Source organism: Dermacentor andersoni, chromosome 8 (assembly GCF_023375885.2).
Source record: "Dermacentor andersoni chromosome 8, qqDerAnde1_hic_scaffold, whole genome shotgun sequence".
NCBI lineage: Eukaryota > Metazoa > Arthropoda > Arachnida > Ixodida > Ixodidae > Dermacentor > Dermacentor andersoni.
The window spans coordinates 99,746,253-99,761,075 of record NC_092821.1 but is presented as its reverse complement, the minus strand read 5'-3'; the positions used below and the strand labels follow the sequence as shown (position 1 = coordinate 99,761,075).

The following is a 14,823-nucleotide window of genomic DNA, read 5'->3' as shown; positions in this document are numbered from 1 at the left end:
AATTTCATTTAGTTTGTTTACATTGCCCATAATATTGTTACTTTGTTTATATGTTGCATGACAGTGTTTATTGGTAATAATTAAAGATTAGGTTGGGCTGAGCACGCGCTCCGCTAGTCTGCCCACGTCAGACCGTTAGGAAGGCACTTTAGGAAGTGAGAGTGTGGGGATTCCGTTTGTCCATTTTGTCGCAGCATCATAGCACAGCACGTTTTGGGCATAGGGGCCGCAGTGCAGCGAAGTCACTTTCAAACTTCACGCAAGCGGGCCAACGCTTTCCCTTTCTCTTTCCTCTGAGGGCACCGTACAGCAGTGGGACCATAAAGCACTTGCTGCTGTTCCATCTCCAAATTGACCAGGGGCTCACTCGATTGGTCTGTTTGGGTGGGAACTCATGTCCCCTCTCTACTGGTGGCTAGAGCCATCCAGGGAGCAGAGGCACAGGGAGAAGCTCTCGCACGGCGAAACGGTGCGTACTGAATTCTGACTCTCCCGGTCACCCCTTTTGTTGGTCGGCCTTGCCGAAGGACCTCAACCAGAGGCGGGTGCGCACTTATTCGCTGCTCCTGTTCTGGAAGCTACGCCAGAGATGCAGCTCACATGGGCAGCTGTACTGTGCCGGGTCACCCTCGGAGGCTATACCGAGCTGAAGGTACGTTGCCCTGGTAGCACGGTCGTTGGGAGCCATCTTCCTGTATAGCAGCGTGTTACAGCATTCTCTAATACTGAACTGGCACCCTTGACTTGCGGGAGCTTCAGCTCATGCGCGCGGAGCAGATGGGGTGTAACAGTTACCGTAAAAACCGGGATATAGGTCGAACTTTTTTTCAAAAAACCATCGCGAAAAGTGGACCCTCAACTTATATACTGGACATTGGCAGAAAAACTATGGAAGTCGTGCAACAATGGGCGGATGAAGTAAACAGCCGCCTTCGCCATCGCCATCAGCAGCAGCGCAGCGTGGCGACATTGTGGCACCGGCATTATGCGTTTCCATTGTCGCAAAGTTATATTAATTAAAGGCTGCATTTTCATTTTGTTTCAAAATGAGTGGAAGCCGACATCAATTCACCGTCACCTTCAAGAACAAGGCGATTGAGTACGCGGAAGCCCACGGCAACCTGGCGGCACAGCGCAAACTTGGAGTATCCGAAAAGAGCATTCGGTAGTGGCGGAGGCAAAAGCAACGTATTACAACTTGCAGCAACCAAAAGAAAACGTCATTTCGTGGCCAGATAGCAGCGGACTGCAGAACTGGAAGGCAAGGTTGCGGAGTCCGTCCGATAGCTGTGTGTAAGATCGCTGCCTGTTACTGCCGAGTGCATCCGTTTGATAGCGGTAGAGATCGCACGCGCCTATGGACTGGGCAGCGAGAAGCACTCGTCATCCAACTCTGATCAAAGGCGTTGCTCTGATTCGGAGTAGCGCTTGCGCACTTCGTGCCTTTCTGTGTACTGTACACCCAACGAATTTTTAACAGTATCGCGCGACCATCGACCCGCATGTTTTTCAGCACCTTATCATCACAGCACGGAGCGGCGAAATAGCGAAAGTAAGGGCATGTGTACACATGTGCGTATCTCGTTTGTTTCACTGCTCAGCGCCGTTAATAAGGCGTTGACAAGCACGCGGGTCGATGGTCGCGCGATACCGCTAAAGACTTGGCCAGATGCACATGCGGGCAGAGTTCTGACTGGTGTGGTTTAAGTTTGTTGCCAGCTTTGCGGGTCATTGCTGCCAGACTGCCTGCCAAATTTGATGGGGAAAAACACGGTCAAATGTAGCGAATGCAACGACGCCGTTTCCAAAGCGCAAAGAGTTGCCAGATCACACGCGCGCAGGCTCCCAGCTCCCGATAATACCGGAAAGTTGCTGCATAATGCGCGCGCTTTCGAATCACTTGCTTGTTGTGGGGTCTGTTCTCCGACGGTACGAAGCGCTTTCTTTCGCTGCACACGCTGTGGCTGGTCCACGCGGGATGAGGCTTTCGCTGGATCTGAAACTGCAGCCCTTGCAGCCTCGGAAACGGCGTCGTTGTATTTGCTACATTTTACGGTGTTTTTCCCCGTCAAATTTGGCAGGCAGCCTGGCAACACTGACCTGCAAAGATCTGCAACAAACTTAAACCACACCAGTCAGAACTCTGCCCCACATGCGAGCAGCATTTAAATAAATACTGTCACAATTGTGCAACCCGCTGAGTCACATTTGTTTCAAGGTAAGGGTGTCACGTCTTTCGGTACTGTTTCCATTGAAAAAGATTTTTTTCATTTTTAGAATTCGTTAGTTGGGGGATTGACCTATATTCCAGTCTGACCTATAGTCCGGTTTTTATGGTAGTCAATGCCAAACTAGTCGTAAATAAATGCCTTCTTTGTACTCTGGGCCTTCCCCTGCGGTGCTCTGTCTATCTCCCAGTGGAGCCTGAATGAGCGTCCGCTTTCGGATACACGCAACACATGCGGCTGAATTGATCGTCCCCCTGAGGGGCTTGTATCCTCGGAACAGTGCGGTGGTCAAGGTGACTACCGGTGCAGCACCGCGAGAAGGCGACCACAAGGCAAACATTTATGTCAGGGACACAAAAGATGCCGCAGGTCCTGACCTATTTACCACAGTACAAGCAATGTGACAGGTTTCTGCAACCAGCAGCTGCAGTGCACCTATTGCGCTCACAACCAGAACATGGTGTGCCCCACACTGGATGCCCGCAAAGGTGCGCATATAAATGTGCAAATTTGACACAACCTTACCTTCACAAGTTTTGGTTGTAATACATGAAACAGTTATTCCATAGAAAGCATTGCAGAAAGGAAACATTCCTTGCTTGGATACTTAAGCTGTCCCCATCATCACTATTATCATCATTAGGCCTGTCATGATGATGATTATGAACAGCATCTGTTTTACTTGATAATCAATCAACACTCTTTTTGATGTTCCCCTTGCCTTGGTGTCGAAACTATCCCCACTCGTGCTGCATGCGTCAACCGCAGCACATAAGAAAAGATGGCATTTTTGCCTTATCGTATCTTGTCTACTACTGACTGCATGTTCAAGGTAATGGCACCATCCTGAAGGATGTAAAGCACTGAGGAAGTAGCAAAAGAACTGTACCTGACTTCTTTACCGGACGTGATCGCTTGCGCAGTGGCCTGTCTTCATCAGCGCGCTAGTAAAGAGAAAAAGAAAAAAAAAAATAGAGGAAATCTCATTGCAACAAATGAAGAGTTATACTCCAGTATACCTTGAATTCCTGTTCATACCCACCACTCGCAAACACACACAAAGAGAAAATGGGTGTTCTAGCAACAACATCCTCAGATTGGTAAAAGCAGAGAGCTTTAAATAAAATTATTTTTGCTGGCCTAAAGTGGCAGTGGCAGAGAGCTGAAATTGCAGGAGAGTTGCCAATGTGCTCCTTAATTACGAGGTTATACTAATTATTCTTTTGATTCATGCCTTTAGCGTGCATATGCAAGTACTGCAATCTTAGCTGGTCATGCAAGAATGCGGGCTACATGCAGCGGTATAAATCTTGGCTCGCATGTTCGCGGCAACATTGTCTAGAGATTGAAAACGTTTTCTTACCGCGCTCAAAAATTTATGCAGTGCCCCTTTAAATCAAGTATGCATCATCGTGGGACTGACCTTTTTGTTGGCAGATTATTGATTTACGGGGCTTTACATCCCAGGCAAAATTTTGATCGCCCAAAGTCCTCTAACGTGTGCCTAAATTTGAGTGCACAAACACTCTTGCATTCTGCCCCCAACAAAATGTTGCTGCGAAACACACTTGTAACTTTGTGACCAGCAAGACATCACAGTCAACAGATGCCCCAGTCAGTAACCCCTTTGTCATGTAAGCACAAAGTCTTTCCCGAAATGCACAATTTCAATTAACAGTAGAAGCATGGTGAAGTGAGAAAACTAAAGGTTATGCATTTTAAGCAGCACAGAAACAAAAGAGAACGACTTAAGTAAAACACGAGAACTTGTGTCCAAACCAGGCTTCAACAATGCCAAGCTTTGATTTCTACGAAAGAACCAATTTTTATTGGATGGCACTTGAGCCTTTTATGTTTTTGTTTTTGTTCATGTCACTTTAGGAGGCCTTTTCTTTATTTGTTCTAAGTTTGCCATTTGTATATTAGCATGTTTTTCTACATAAACTTCCACTTGAAAGACAGTGCTTGTTTTATGTTTTCTCTATGTTGTCCTTTCCATTGGTGTGCTGTTTACATTAAATAATTTCTACTCAAGAAAAAAGACACACACCTTGTCGACTTCCGCCAACCGCCGCCTCAGCTCTGCCAGAGTAGCCTTCAGCCTCTCCTCCACGCTGGTGTCGGATTCCGTCGACTCCGAGTTTTCCAGCTTTGGTGTGCCACGAAGCCAGTACGGACTTCCCTGCCTCCTACCCTCCAAAGCGGTCTTCGGCCTACCGTAACCCGAGGCACCGTCTGCAAACCTCTTCGCGTCGACGTCATCTAGACCGGATTCCGTCGTCACATAGCTCAATGGGGGAGATGGCGTATCTGAGCTGGGCAGATTTCGTGGCGGGCACTCGGGAAAGGCACGTGACGTGGAACGAGCAGCCGCACTGCGTGCTTTGGCAGCGACGTAGTCGCAGAGGAAGCAGGAGGCCTCACTGTAAAGGGACTCTGAATCCTCCGAGTACGACTCTTGAGGCGTCGAGTGGCTCATTACGGTGCCGTTGGCACCGCAATGGTGGCAAGCTTTACCTGGATAGAAAAGGTAGAGCACAGGCAAGGTTGGAGAGATATGCGAAAGCAAGCTTCCACCAGAACATCCGGCGTCAGATGCATTTCTTGCTGCCCGTAGGGAGCATGCCGCACTCATTTCTCCCAGCCCATAGCACCAGCGGGAAGCATGGGGGGGGTGCACCATGTCGCTCCCTCCTACAATGGTGCTAGTGTCTACCAAAACAATATGTAAAATGCTGTTTTCTTCCGTATTATTATGAAAGAAAGCTTCTCTCAGAACATGAGGCACTCGTGTCTGGTTGTGTAGCTACACGACTACACAGCGTCAGTGGGCTGCTGGAGCTGGAGGAAAGATGACAAAGTGCGCATTCAATATGCGTCGGTTTCAATAGCACATATTTGTTGTCATCACTAGTACTGTACAAAAGTAAACATTAAACATTAATTGAAGATGTATTACAGGTTAAGTATGAATTTTTCCTGAAATTTAATTCTAAGAAAACTTTATTTGCACAGTCATGACTATGTTTTAGCCCCAAGTCACCTTCAAGACAAGCCAAGCCACCCACACCCCAGCATTCTTATGGCGACACAGTGCCCACTGAGAAACTTGGCTAGATAGTGGCACCAGATATTCCCGTGTGTGATAATTAAAAAAACCGTGCGCCGGCAAAAAAGGAAAGTGGCGCCCTCTGGACGAGCACTACAACACAACTCTGGTGACCCTTAAACAAGCCACGAGGACGAGTACAGCTGGCCAGAAAGGTTTACGGGACGTGGGTTGAATTTATGCTCTGTTAAAGAACAGTACTTCTAATTTACTTGCTAAAAAGCAGAAATGACCGGCCACATGCGCAGGGGCCAAGGCAACCGTTGCATTGTTACATAATATAACAGAATAAAAAACTGTCACCAAAGCTGTCTCAATGAAAGCGAGAATCGATACAAGATTAGCATTGAAAAACATAATTATAGTGAGTGAGTATAGTGAACAATAGTGAATGAGTATAACAAGTACATAGTAATGAAGCCAAAATGAGACACTGGGGGGAAAAGAACAGAAGGCAGACAACAATCAAAAAGCAATGATCGTCACTGTATCTGCTATCATGAATACATACATTCAATTCTAGACTTAAATGTGTCCACAATACCCACGTTAACTACCTCAACAGGCATCCGATTTCATTTGACTCACTGATGGATAACTGGGCAGATGACAAAAGTTACTACAGATCGACACATTTAAGTTCGAGGCTATGCCACTCCCGCTCCACGGGAATTCAGCTTTTTCACAAACCCAACGTCCCACACACTTTTGTGGCATGCTGTATGTGTCAGGCCTGGGAGCTCAAAGGGCAAAGCAAAAATTGGAGCAGAAGAAAACGTACGGCGTACACCCCGTTCTGAGGAGGATGCAGGAAGTGACGAGTCCGGTGACGAAAGCGTCGAAGACATAGACGACGAGGAGGCTCCCTGCATGTCGAGACATCCAACGAGAATCTCGAGCAGGTCCAACACGACGTGCGGGTTGCACGCAACGACATCGCGGCCGTCGATGTGTGGCAGAGATGTCAGCAGCACGCGATCCACAAGTATGTTGAGAGCTGCCTGCACGTTCAACGCTTCTTCCTCACGAGTCCGTGGGTTTTCGATGAGCCCTGCAAAAATATTTCGTCACCCCAACTGTATGGCCCGGCTTGATTTTGTTGGTGTTTCACCGCTCTTGATTAGTGACCGGGAATCGCTACTGTGAACAACCTTTTTCAGAGTACTGTATTGTTTGGTTTGGTTTCAGGAAAGCAGCTACTTTTTTTTAGCCCTTCTTTGAAACAGTTATTGTAGCCGCTGCATGTACGTACGCGGAGCTTCTTGGACCTGTCCCGTTTGTTATTGTTAGTTGTACTCAAGTGCACATAAAAAGGTGCTTTCAGAAGTGGTGAAAAATGTGATGTGCTCAGATACATGTTTTAAGAAGACATACATGCAACATTTTACTTCCTGACACAATCACCTTGCTCCAGTGGCCTTCTATTTGAATATTCGTATTACAGTGCAAATGCAAGTCACCTCTGCTTAGAACAAACACAGCACAGTTTCTAGGAAGATAACCTAACAATCCAGGTTAACTCCGCGTTTCCTTTCAGAGTCCCTGCCAACCAACCAGCCAACCCTCTCGGCTTTCGGTGGCGTGTATTCCCACCTGGCACTTCGAGGCCACAGCAGGCCCTGAACAGCATGAGAACCAGCTGATGGGAGAGGGCCGAGAGCTTGCCAATCCGAGGGTGAGGTAGCTGGCATTGTACGATGATCTTATTGACAAGTTCCAGGCACGCTGCATTTTGAAGAACGAGGAACGTGAGTACAAAGAAGGGACTTCAGAAACTCGGGTAATAGAAATTTTATTGAATAACTCCACCCAATAACTGGGAGGAGTTATTGCATGCCTAAACCACAATCTGATCATGAAGCCCACCTTAGTACAACTGTTGTCATGGTGTCGCACGGCAAAAGACTCGCCTACAGTGTGAGAAATTTCTCGAACGTTTTTGCCCATTTTCCAGCCGAGCAATGCCCGATCAGATTGTGCACACATCGCGATTAGTGCTTTGCATTCTCTAAAATATGTGAGCAGCAATGATTAGTCGGCAACGTGTGGTAAGACGTGCGAACTGCAGACGAACTCGACCTGCAGGATTAGATTCTGTGACTGGAAACTTAGGCATGTCTAATGTTCTGATTTGAGCATTGCCTGTCTTTCTGGGCCCTAAGTTCGCCCAATAAAAGCAGGAGAGCAAAAGCACTGATAATAATGATGCTTAAAAAGTGCCACATACATCTAGAGACACTTTTGCTTGGACCTCTGCTACCAATGTGCAAACAGTTTTAGTGAAGATGTATGGATGCTTGTATGGATGTTCGCTGTCCAATCTAAGCCAATCTAAACGAGGCAAGGCTCTAGCAAAGGCAATGGAGGACCAAGAAATGGCGCTCCTTAATGAACCGGGCGTCGTCACCCGAAAGGGAAACAGCATCAACAGGGACACCACCCCGGACCTGTCGTGGATGGCGGGCTCCCTAGAAGTGGCCTGGCGGAACGAAGACGTAGACCTGGGCTCCGACCACAGCATCATAAGTGTAACGATCAAGGGACCAAGGTTCCGGGCAGCCCTCAGCAAAGCCCGGATCGCCGACTGGGACCGAAAGCGCAAGCACACAGACGAAGAAAACGAGACCTCCGGAAAAAACGCGGAGGAGGGCAGACATCAAACGTACGCAGAATGGGCGCAAGAACAAAAGATCGCGCTCGACAGATTTACTCAAGAAGTTGTGACAACAATGCAGACGCCCTTCGTCGACGCCGAACTAGCACACATGTGGCCGGCACGGCACTCGCTCACGCAAAGATGGAAGCGTCAATGTCGAAACAAGAAGCTCGTCAAACGCATCGCGTTCCTCAACAAACAGATCGCTGAATACGGAACAAGGCTGTGCCGAGAGAACTGGATGAGTACGTGCGACGGTCTGCAGGGAAAGCTGTCGGCACGCAAGACCTGGTGCCTGCTCAGACACATGATCGACCCGTTGAGCAGCAAGACCGCAACCAACCGCAACCTCACCAAAGTTCTGAACGCTTACGATGGCAACAGCCAAAGGCTCATTGAAGACCTCAAGGCGATCTACCTCAAGACGGAGAGAGGGCGATTTCCGATACCGGAGGAGTATGGGGGACCGGAAAATCCGGCATTGGATGAACCGTTCACCATCACGGAGTTATTAACAGCCATAGACGAAAGTAATAAGACGAGCGCACCCGGAACGGATACCATTATATACAAGCTGCTCAATAACATGAGTGATGCGGCGGCACGCGGGCTCCTGGGTCACATCAACAGAACCTGGGAAAGCTCGAAGTTGCCCGCAGAATGAAAAGAGGCCGAGGTACGGTTCATACCTAAACCCGGCAAACCTCTGACGATCGAGAACATCCGCCCTATCTCGCTCACGTCCTGTGTGGGCAAGGTCATGGAACGCATGGTTCTCAGAAGACTTCAAGCACACCTGGACGAGACAAATCAGATGCCGGCGACCATGTATGGATTCCGCCAGCACCTGAGCACCCAAGACGTCCTGATCCAATTACACGAACTTGTGATTAAAAGAGCAACGAGGCACGCGCCCCGGGGTATACTGGCTTTGGACCTCAAGGGGGCCTTCGACAACGTGTCCCACGCCAGCGTGCTCGAGAACCTGCGCAAGACGGGGTGTGGCCACAAGACCTACGGCTATATTAAAGATTTCCTAACCAATAGAACAGCAACTATCCGGATAGGAAATTAACAGGCAGAGCCTGTGGAGCTCGGAGACAGGAGTACCCCACAAGGGTCTGTCCTGTCGCCTCTGCTTTTCAACCTAGCACTCCTGGCCCTGCCTAAACTACTCAATCAGATCGAGGGCGTGGACCACGCGTTCTATGGTGATGAAATAACGGTGTGGACGAACCGCGCGGTGTCCGATGCCTGGGAGGAGGAAGCCCTGCAGAGAGCAGCAACGACCGTCCACGAGTATGCCACGACCTGCGACCTGAGCTGCGCTCCACAGAAATCGGAGCTGCTCATGGTACAGCCCGGAAGACCAAAGAAAGAGCCGCCGCCAAACATAACCCTCACCATCGATGGCACAGAGATCAAGCCAACGCAGCAGATCCGGATACTGGGCCTGCTGTTGCGCAGTGACGGCAAGGCACACGCAGCCGTCAACAAAATCAAGACCACATCAGAGCAAGTCCTGAGCATGATCCGGAGAGTCACCAACCGGAACAGAGGAATCAAAGAAGAAGACACACTGCGCCTGGTGCAGGCATTCGTCGTGTCATGCGTAACATACTCCGCCCCGTACCTCCAGCTTGCGAAGGTGAACCGCGAGACGCTGAACACGACGATAAGGAAAGCAGTCAAACACGCCATGGGCATCCCAGTCTACTCGTCAACGCAAAAGCTGCTGGAAATGGGTGCCCACAACACGTTGGAAGAGCTGGTGGAAGCACACCTATCCCACCAGAGAGTAAGGCTGAGCCGGACAGAGCATGGTCGGGCCGTCCTACGCAAGATAGGATGGCAAATTGAACAGAAACCGACAACGGAGCCGCTCCCCACAACGTGGAGAGACATTATTAAGACCAAGCCCCTCCCCCGGAACATGCAGCCAGGGAGGAACGACGAGAGATGCTCTGCGCGGGCCAAGGCACTGGCTCGACAGCTGGAAGAGGACCCCGAGGTTCTCTACGCGTACGCCTCGCTTCCCAAGCACGGAACCAGAGCAACGGCGGTCGTCACCACCATCGATAAACTGGTCACAGGCGCGTCGATACGGACGACGAATACAGCCGAAGCAGAAGAAGTGGCCGTGGCCCTCGCACAACCAAGAGTGAGGACCGTGGTCACAGACCGCCTACGCAAGCTACCGCAAGGGGAACATCTCTCCCGCGGCACTAGCGATCCTCACCAAAAGCAAATCACCGGGACGGGCCGTTGAGCTCATGTGGGTCCCGGCTCACTTGCAAGTGGAAGGCAACGCACTCGCCGACCACTACGCCCGAGAACTGTCAATTCGGGCTGAGGACGAGCCAGAGCTACCGCACCCCGTGACAAGTTACAAAGAAATCACGCAAATGTACAGAAGCGACAGATGTAGGCTTCCCCGTCTGCATCCGCAACTCAGCCGAATGCAGCAAATGATCGTGCGACGCACGCAAGCGGGGTCGCTAGCGCATCCCGTGCTCTTGCACAAGATGTTCCCAACAGAGCATGACACTTCGTGCCCATTTTGCAGACGGTCAAAAGGCACTCTAGCACATATCCTTGCAGAGTGCACTAAGCTCAAGAACCCCCCACCATCCCATTTTTTTGGAGAAAGTGCATAAAAGAAAGGACAAGTCTTTTGGTGTCGAATATTACTCGGGCCAAACGAGTCCCAGCCTCAACACTAGGCTGCATGAGCATAGTAAGTTTAAAGTGATCCTGCCTTGTAAACATTTCAGATGTACTTTGAAGCTGACAGAAATTCAACTTATTTAGCGCGACCATAATTATGAAGCAAGAGTTTCGAAGCTGACAGAAATACAAGTTATTTGGTGTAACCATAATCACAGAACATGAGCCTGAGGTCTATCGTATTCAACCACCGTATTTATTCGAATATAGGTAAACTTTTTCATAAATGTTACGCAAGATTAGCCATCTACTTATATTCATGACCAAAGCTAGCAAAGTTGCCAGCTTAACAAAGTTCTTCCTTAGTGCCTGCCATAAAGCCAGTCTGGCTTTATGCAATGCTGCATATTCAATGCACTTGACAGCACCAATGACGACACCGTTTAGAGTGGCAAGGACGCCTGCAAAGCAACCGACAACTTCTCTGGCACTTCCAACAAGGATGCAGCTTGTGGCATCAACTAGTGAGATTTAGTAGCCGAGCTTACGGCAAATAAATGTGCGCCATGTTCAAAGCTTTTCTAAAAAAATATGGGTCGACCTATATTCACATTACAGTCAAACCCGGATATATTGTGTAGAACAAACAGCTGTAAAATCCTCTTGAAAATTTCTGTATAATATTGTTTTTTTTATATATCAGTTACCTATATATCAAACTTTTTTGTGATTCCCTTCAGATTCGATATATTCGGTTTCGACTGCATAATTTTTCAACATACAGAGGTCAACCTACATTTGCGTTTAAGCTACTTTCAAGTAACTATGGTAGCGTAAGGTAACTTGTATGCTAGGCATGCCTTTCTAGTGCAGCATGACAGCGAATTCAAGCTGTAAGCCACACGAAGCTTCAACCCGTTTTAGTCATGTTGCTTTCATGGTTCATAAGCGCTTTCTAAGGGTGATAGAGTGGGAACATCCAGGGCCATGATTTTTTAGTGATGCCTTTTCTCTATGCTAATGCCTTCTGGCGCTCTTCACGTTCGTGGGAGGCAGCATTCAACATTCCGCCCTGGGCGAAACGTCTCCTGACCACTCACTAATGCGAAAAGCGCCGTATCGGAAAAGGCATCGCTACAATATCGTAGCCCAGCTGACACAGGTGTGATTTTCAATGTCCCACTACTGTTTTTTTCTTTGCGTACAAGTTTCAGTAAATGTTCAGCTGTAGTCCTTTGTATTGTGTGCCTTTTGTATTGTGTGCCTTTTGTAATATGAACAGGGTATCATGGCACGAGGGCTCATTTCCTCACATGTGCAGCAACCAACTGATTACACCATCTTTGAATGCAACCTACTCCAAAAGTGTACCAAATGGAGAATGACCTCGGGCATGCTGAGCTATAGTCCATCATACGTCACGAAAACCAGAGGTCGTGGTCATGCGGGGTCACAAGCCGGTCACGCAGAGATCAAGTCCACCACAATCCGAGCACATTAGGTACCCACCAAGAAAGTAGGCGAGAGAAGGTGAGAAAGGTGCACTGCTATTTGAGAGAAGCGACAGCACAGCAGAACGCAAACATATTTGCATTACAACTGGCGCTTGATACCTGAGACACCTGGCAAAAACTGATAACATAGTCACTCTTGAAACAAGCAGAAAACTTGCCAGAGTGAAATTTCTTTTATACCTACAGCACCATGCCCTTCGGCTCAATCCCACTGCTTATCTGCAACTGTTGCAAACTGAGAATACCAGGCATAGGCATTTTCAAATTTTAGCCCCTGTATTCACACGCACAAATACTTGCAAGCACTTTTCTTTCCCAGAACAGTAACAGATTGGAATCATTTACCACACATTTTTATCAAAGAGTGTATGGGCATTGCTTGATATTCTTTTTACCTGTAGCATTTATTGCTTAAGCGACCTCTGGTTGTTTTCACTCATTTATCTGCCTACAAGCACACGTGTGCTTTGATTCCTTTCCCCTGAGTATTATGTATAATAGTACTATGTGGGTATTATGTATTTACTGTTAACAAGCACTATATCTTGTTTGCCTGGATACAATGCTCCCTCCCAGTCCTGATTTGCCCATGCAAAATTGGCCAGCAGTATTTTGTAAATAAAATAACAAATAAACAACATTTATCCTGTGCGTAAAGGATGAAAGAATGGTCGATGTGGTGCATGCCTGACATACAGCACAACAGTCATGGTGAGGCTTGAAACAACTGTAGCAGGCTGACTGACATGCAACCACCACTTCAGATTTTCGTGATCTAGAGAGAAGTTTGGCACAGAACAACCTATGCCGCAAAGCCATGTGCATGTCTTGAACTGTTCATATCAAAATATAATTAGTAATTCTGTGCACATTAGAGGAACTGAGGTACTGTACCGTGGTTACGAGGTCAGCAGCTATCTACTAAGGCAAGCAAGAAATTTTCGTGTCAGTGCTCCTTCAAGCAGGAGTATAGTCTTAAGATATTGTGCTATAGAAAGGAGAAACATTACATTCCCACAGATTCTGCGACATGAATGACTAGCAGTGACATGTTAGCAGGCAGGCAATGTCATGATATGCTCATGATGCAGCACAACAGAAAGATCCTAAAAAGCCTTCGTAGAGGGGCTCTCAATGAATTTCAACCACCGAGGTTTCTCTAAAGTACCACTGAATCTGAGTACACAAGTGTCCTTGCATTGCGCCCCCATTTTAATGTGGCTGGGAATTGAACCCTCGACTTTACGCGCAGCAGCAGAATGCTATAGCCACTCAGCCACAATGACGGGTCGATAAAGAATGAAGTTATGTCAACCTATACAACAGCGTGCCAGCTTATGTCATAAAAGTTAAAGTTCATTGCTGAAATGCCAATGCTGGCAGCCTACATGCTCAAGTCAGAACTTGCTAGTGCATATGAAGGACAGGTTTGTCTACACATAAAAAACTATGCTGAGCAAACGCTTTACATTTGACCACAGGCGCAGAACTGTATTCAAAACTAAACTTGCATACAGTTACAAATAAACGTTGGAAGTTATTGCATGCTCTCATGACAAAGTGGATTATTTAATCTCACCGTCAGGATGAAAAGAATCAATCCTATACGAAAAAGATGTGTTTGATGCCTTGCAGTAAACTGAGAAAAGTGCTAGCCATCTGCGAAGTATGATGGTCGCGCACCTTGCAGGTGGAAGGAACCGCAATCTAAGCAGTGGCCTTTTCTCATTTACGGAAGTACAAAACAAAATGGCACAAATGATCACACGATGCAACGGGAGGAGACTATACCCTTGGGGAAGTGGCACGAAGCAAAAGAAAACATTCCTGGCGTTATCCTCGCATTTTCAGTGTCGCTCTGTTTGAAAGTGAAATGAAGTCTGAAACTGCGAGCACGCGCGCTTTCCAAACTGTAAACACGCCGTCGTTCAATACACCATTCATCAGACGGACCGCGGAGGCATGTCGCAGCTGGCAAAATGTCACGGCCAAGCACAACGCAAACACACGTAGGCGTCGTTTGATGACGCTTTCAACGCACGGACGTAGAACCGCAAGAAAAATGCAAAGCAACCAATCGCACCTATTTCCGCCTTCAAGTCACTCATACCGCTGAAGCGATCGGCGACGATTGGCGTGCCAGCTCGAAGCAATGCAGGGATCCACGGCTAACTAAGGTGAAGAATAAATTCGCTAGGTCGTCGCTAGCGATTTCAAGCTTCCCTCCACGATCGCCGAGCCATCGCGCGCTGCCGTGGCCTGTCGACCGCTCCGCCCTCTCGGCGTTGACGTAATCCCACGCTGCGGTGCTTTTCCACTGCACGTTTCGGCGTCTACGGGCGTTTCCACGTCCCGTACTTCGCTGCGGAGGCGATGTACCCGAGCCGAAACGTGAGTTTCGACGTAAACTACGACTTTTGAGCTCTGCGCGGGCCCAACACAGCGCACCTACCGAAGACGCGCAAGGGTCACGCAGGGGCTGGCCTGGCCTGACGCGAGCTTCGCTTTTCGGCCACCGCATACCTGGGCGCTGCGTGTCTCCAACTAAAAATAAACCGAAACCATTTTTCCGGTTGCCAAACGGCGCAAATGTTCCGTTTGTCTACGCCACGTGAGACGTTTGCGGCGAGTGCTGACGTAGATCTACGT

General features: G+C 48.3%; 1 protein-coding gene across 1 annotated transcript in view; it reads right to left on the bottom strand.

Annotated features, from left to right (window-relative positions):
* LOC126529284 (uncharacterized) overlaps positions 1-14,684 on the bottom strand; it is a 43,695-nt gene extending 29,011 nt beyond the window's left edge. The window contains exons 1-5 of the mRNA XM_050176884.3: positions 14,258-14,684; positions 6,931-7,062; positions 6,119-6,388; positions 4,279-4,745; positions 3,118-3,172 (exon numbers count right to left, since the gene is read on the bottom strand). Coding sequence (XP_050032841.1) covers positions 3,118-3,172; positions 4,279-4,745; positions 6,119-6,388; positions 6,931-7,062; positions 14,258-14,282 — 949 coding nt within the window. The 5' untranslated portion in view covers positions 14,283-14,684. The remainder of the gene's footprint in view (positions 1-3,117; positions 3,173-4,278; positions 4,746-6,118; positions 6,389-6,930; positions 7,063-14,257) is intronic.
* Between the last annotated feature and the right edge of the window lie 139 nt (positions 14,685-14,823).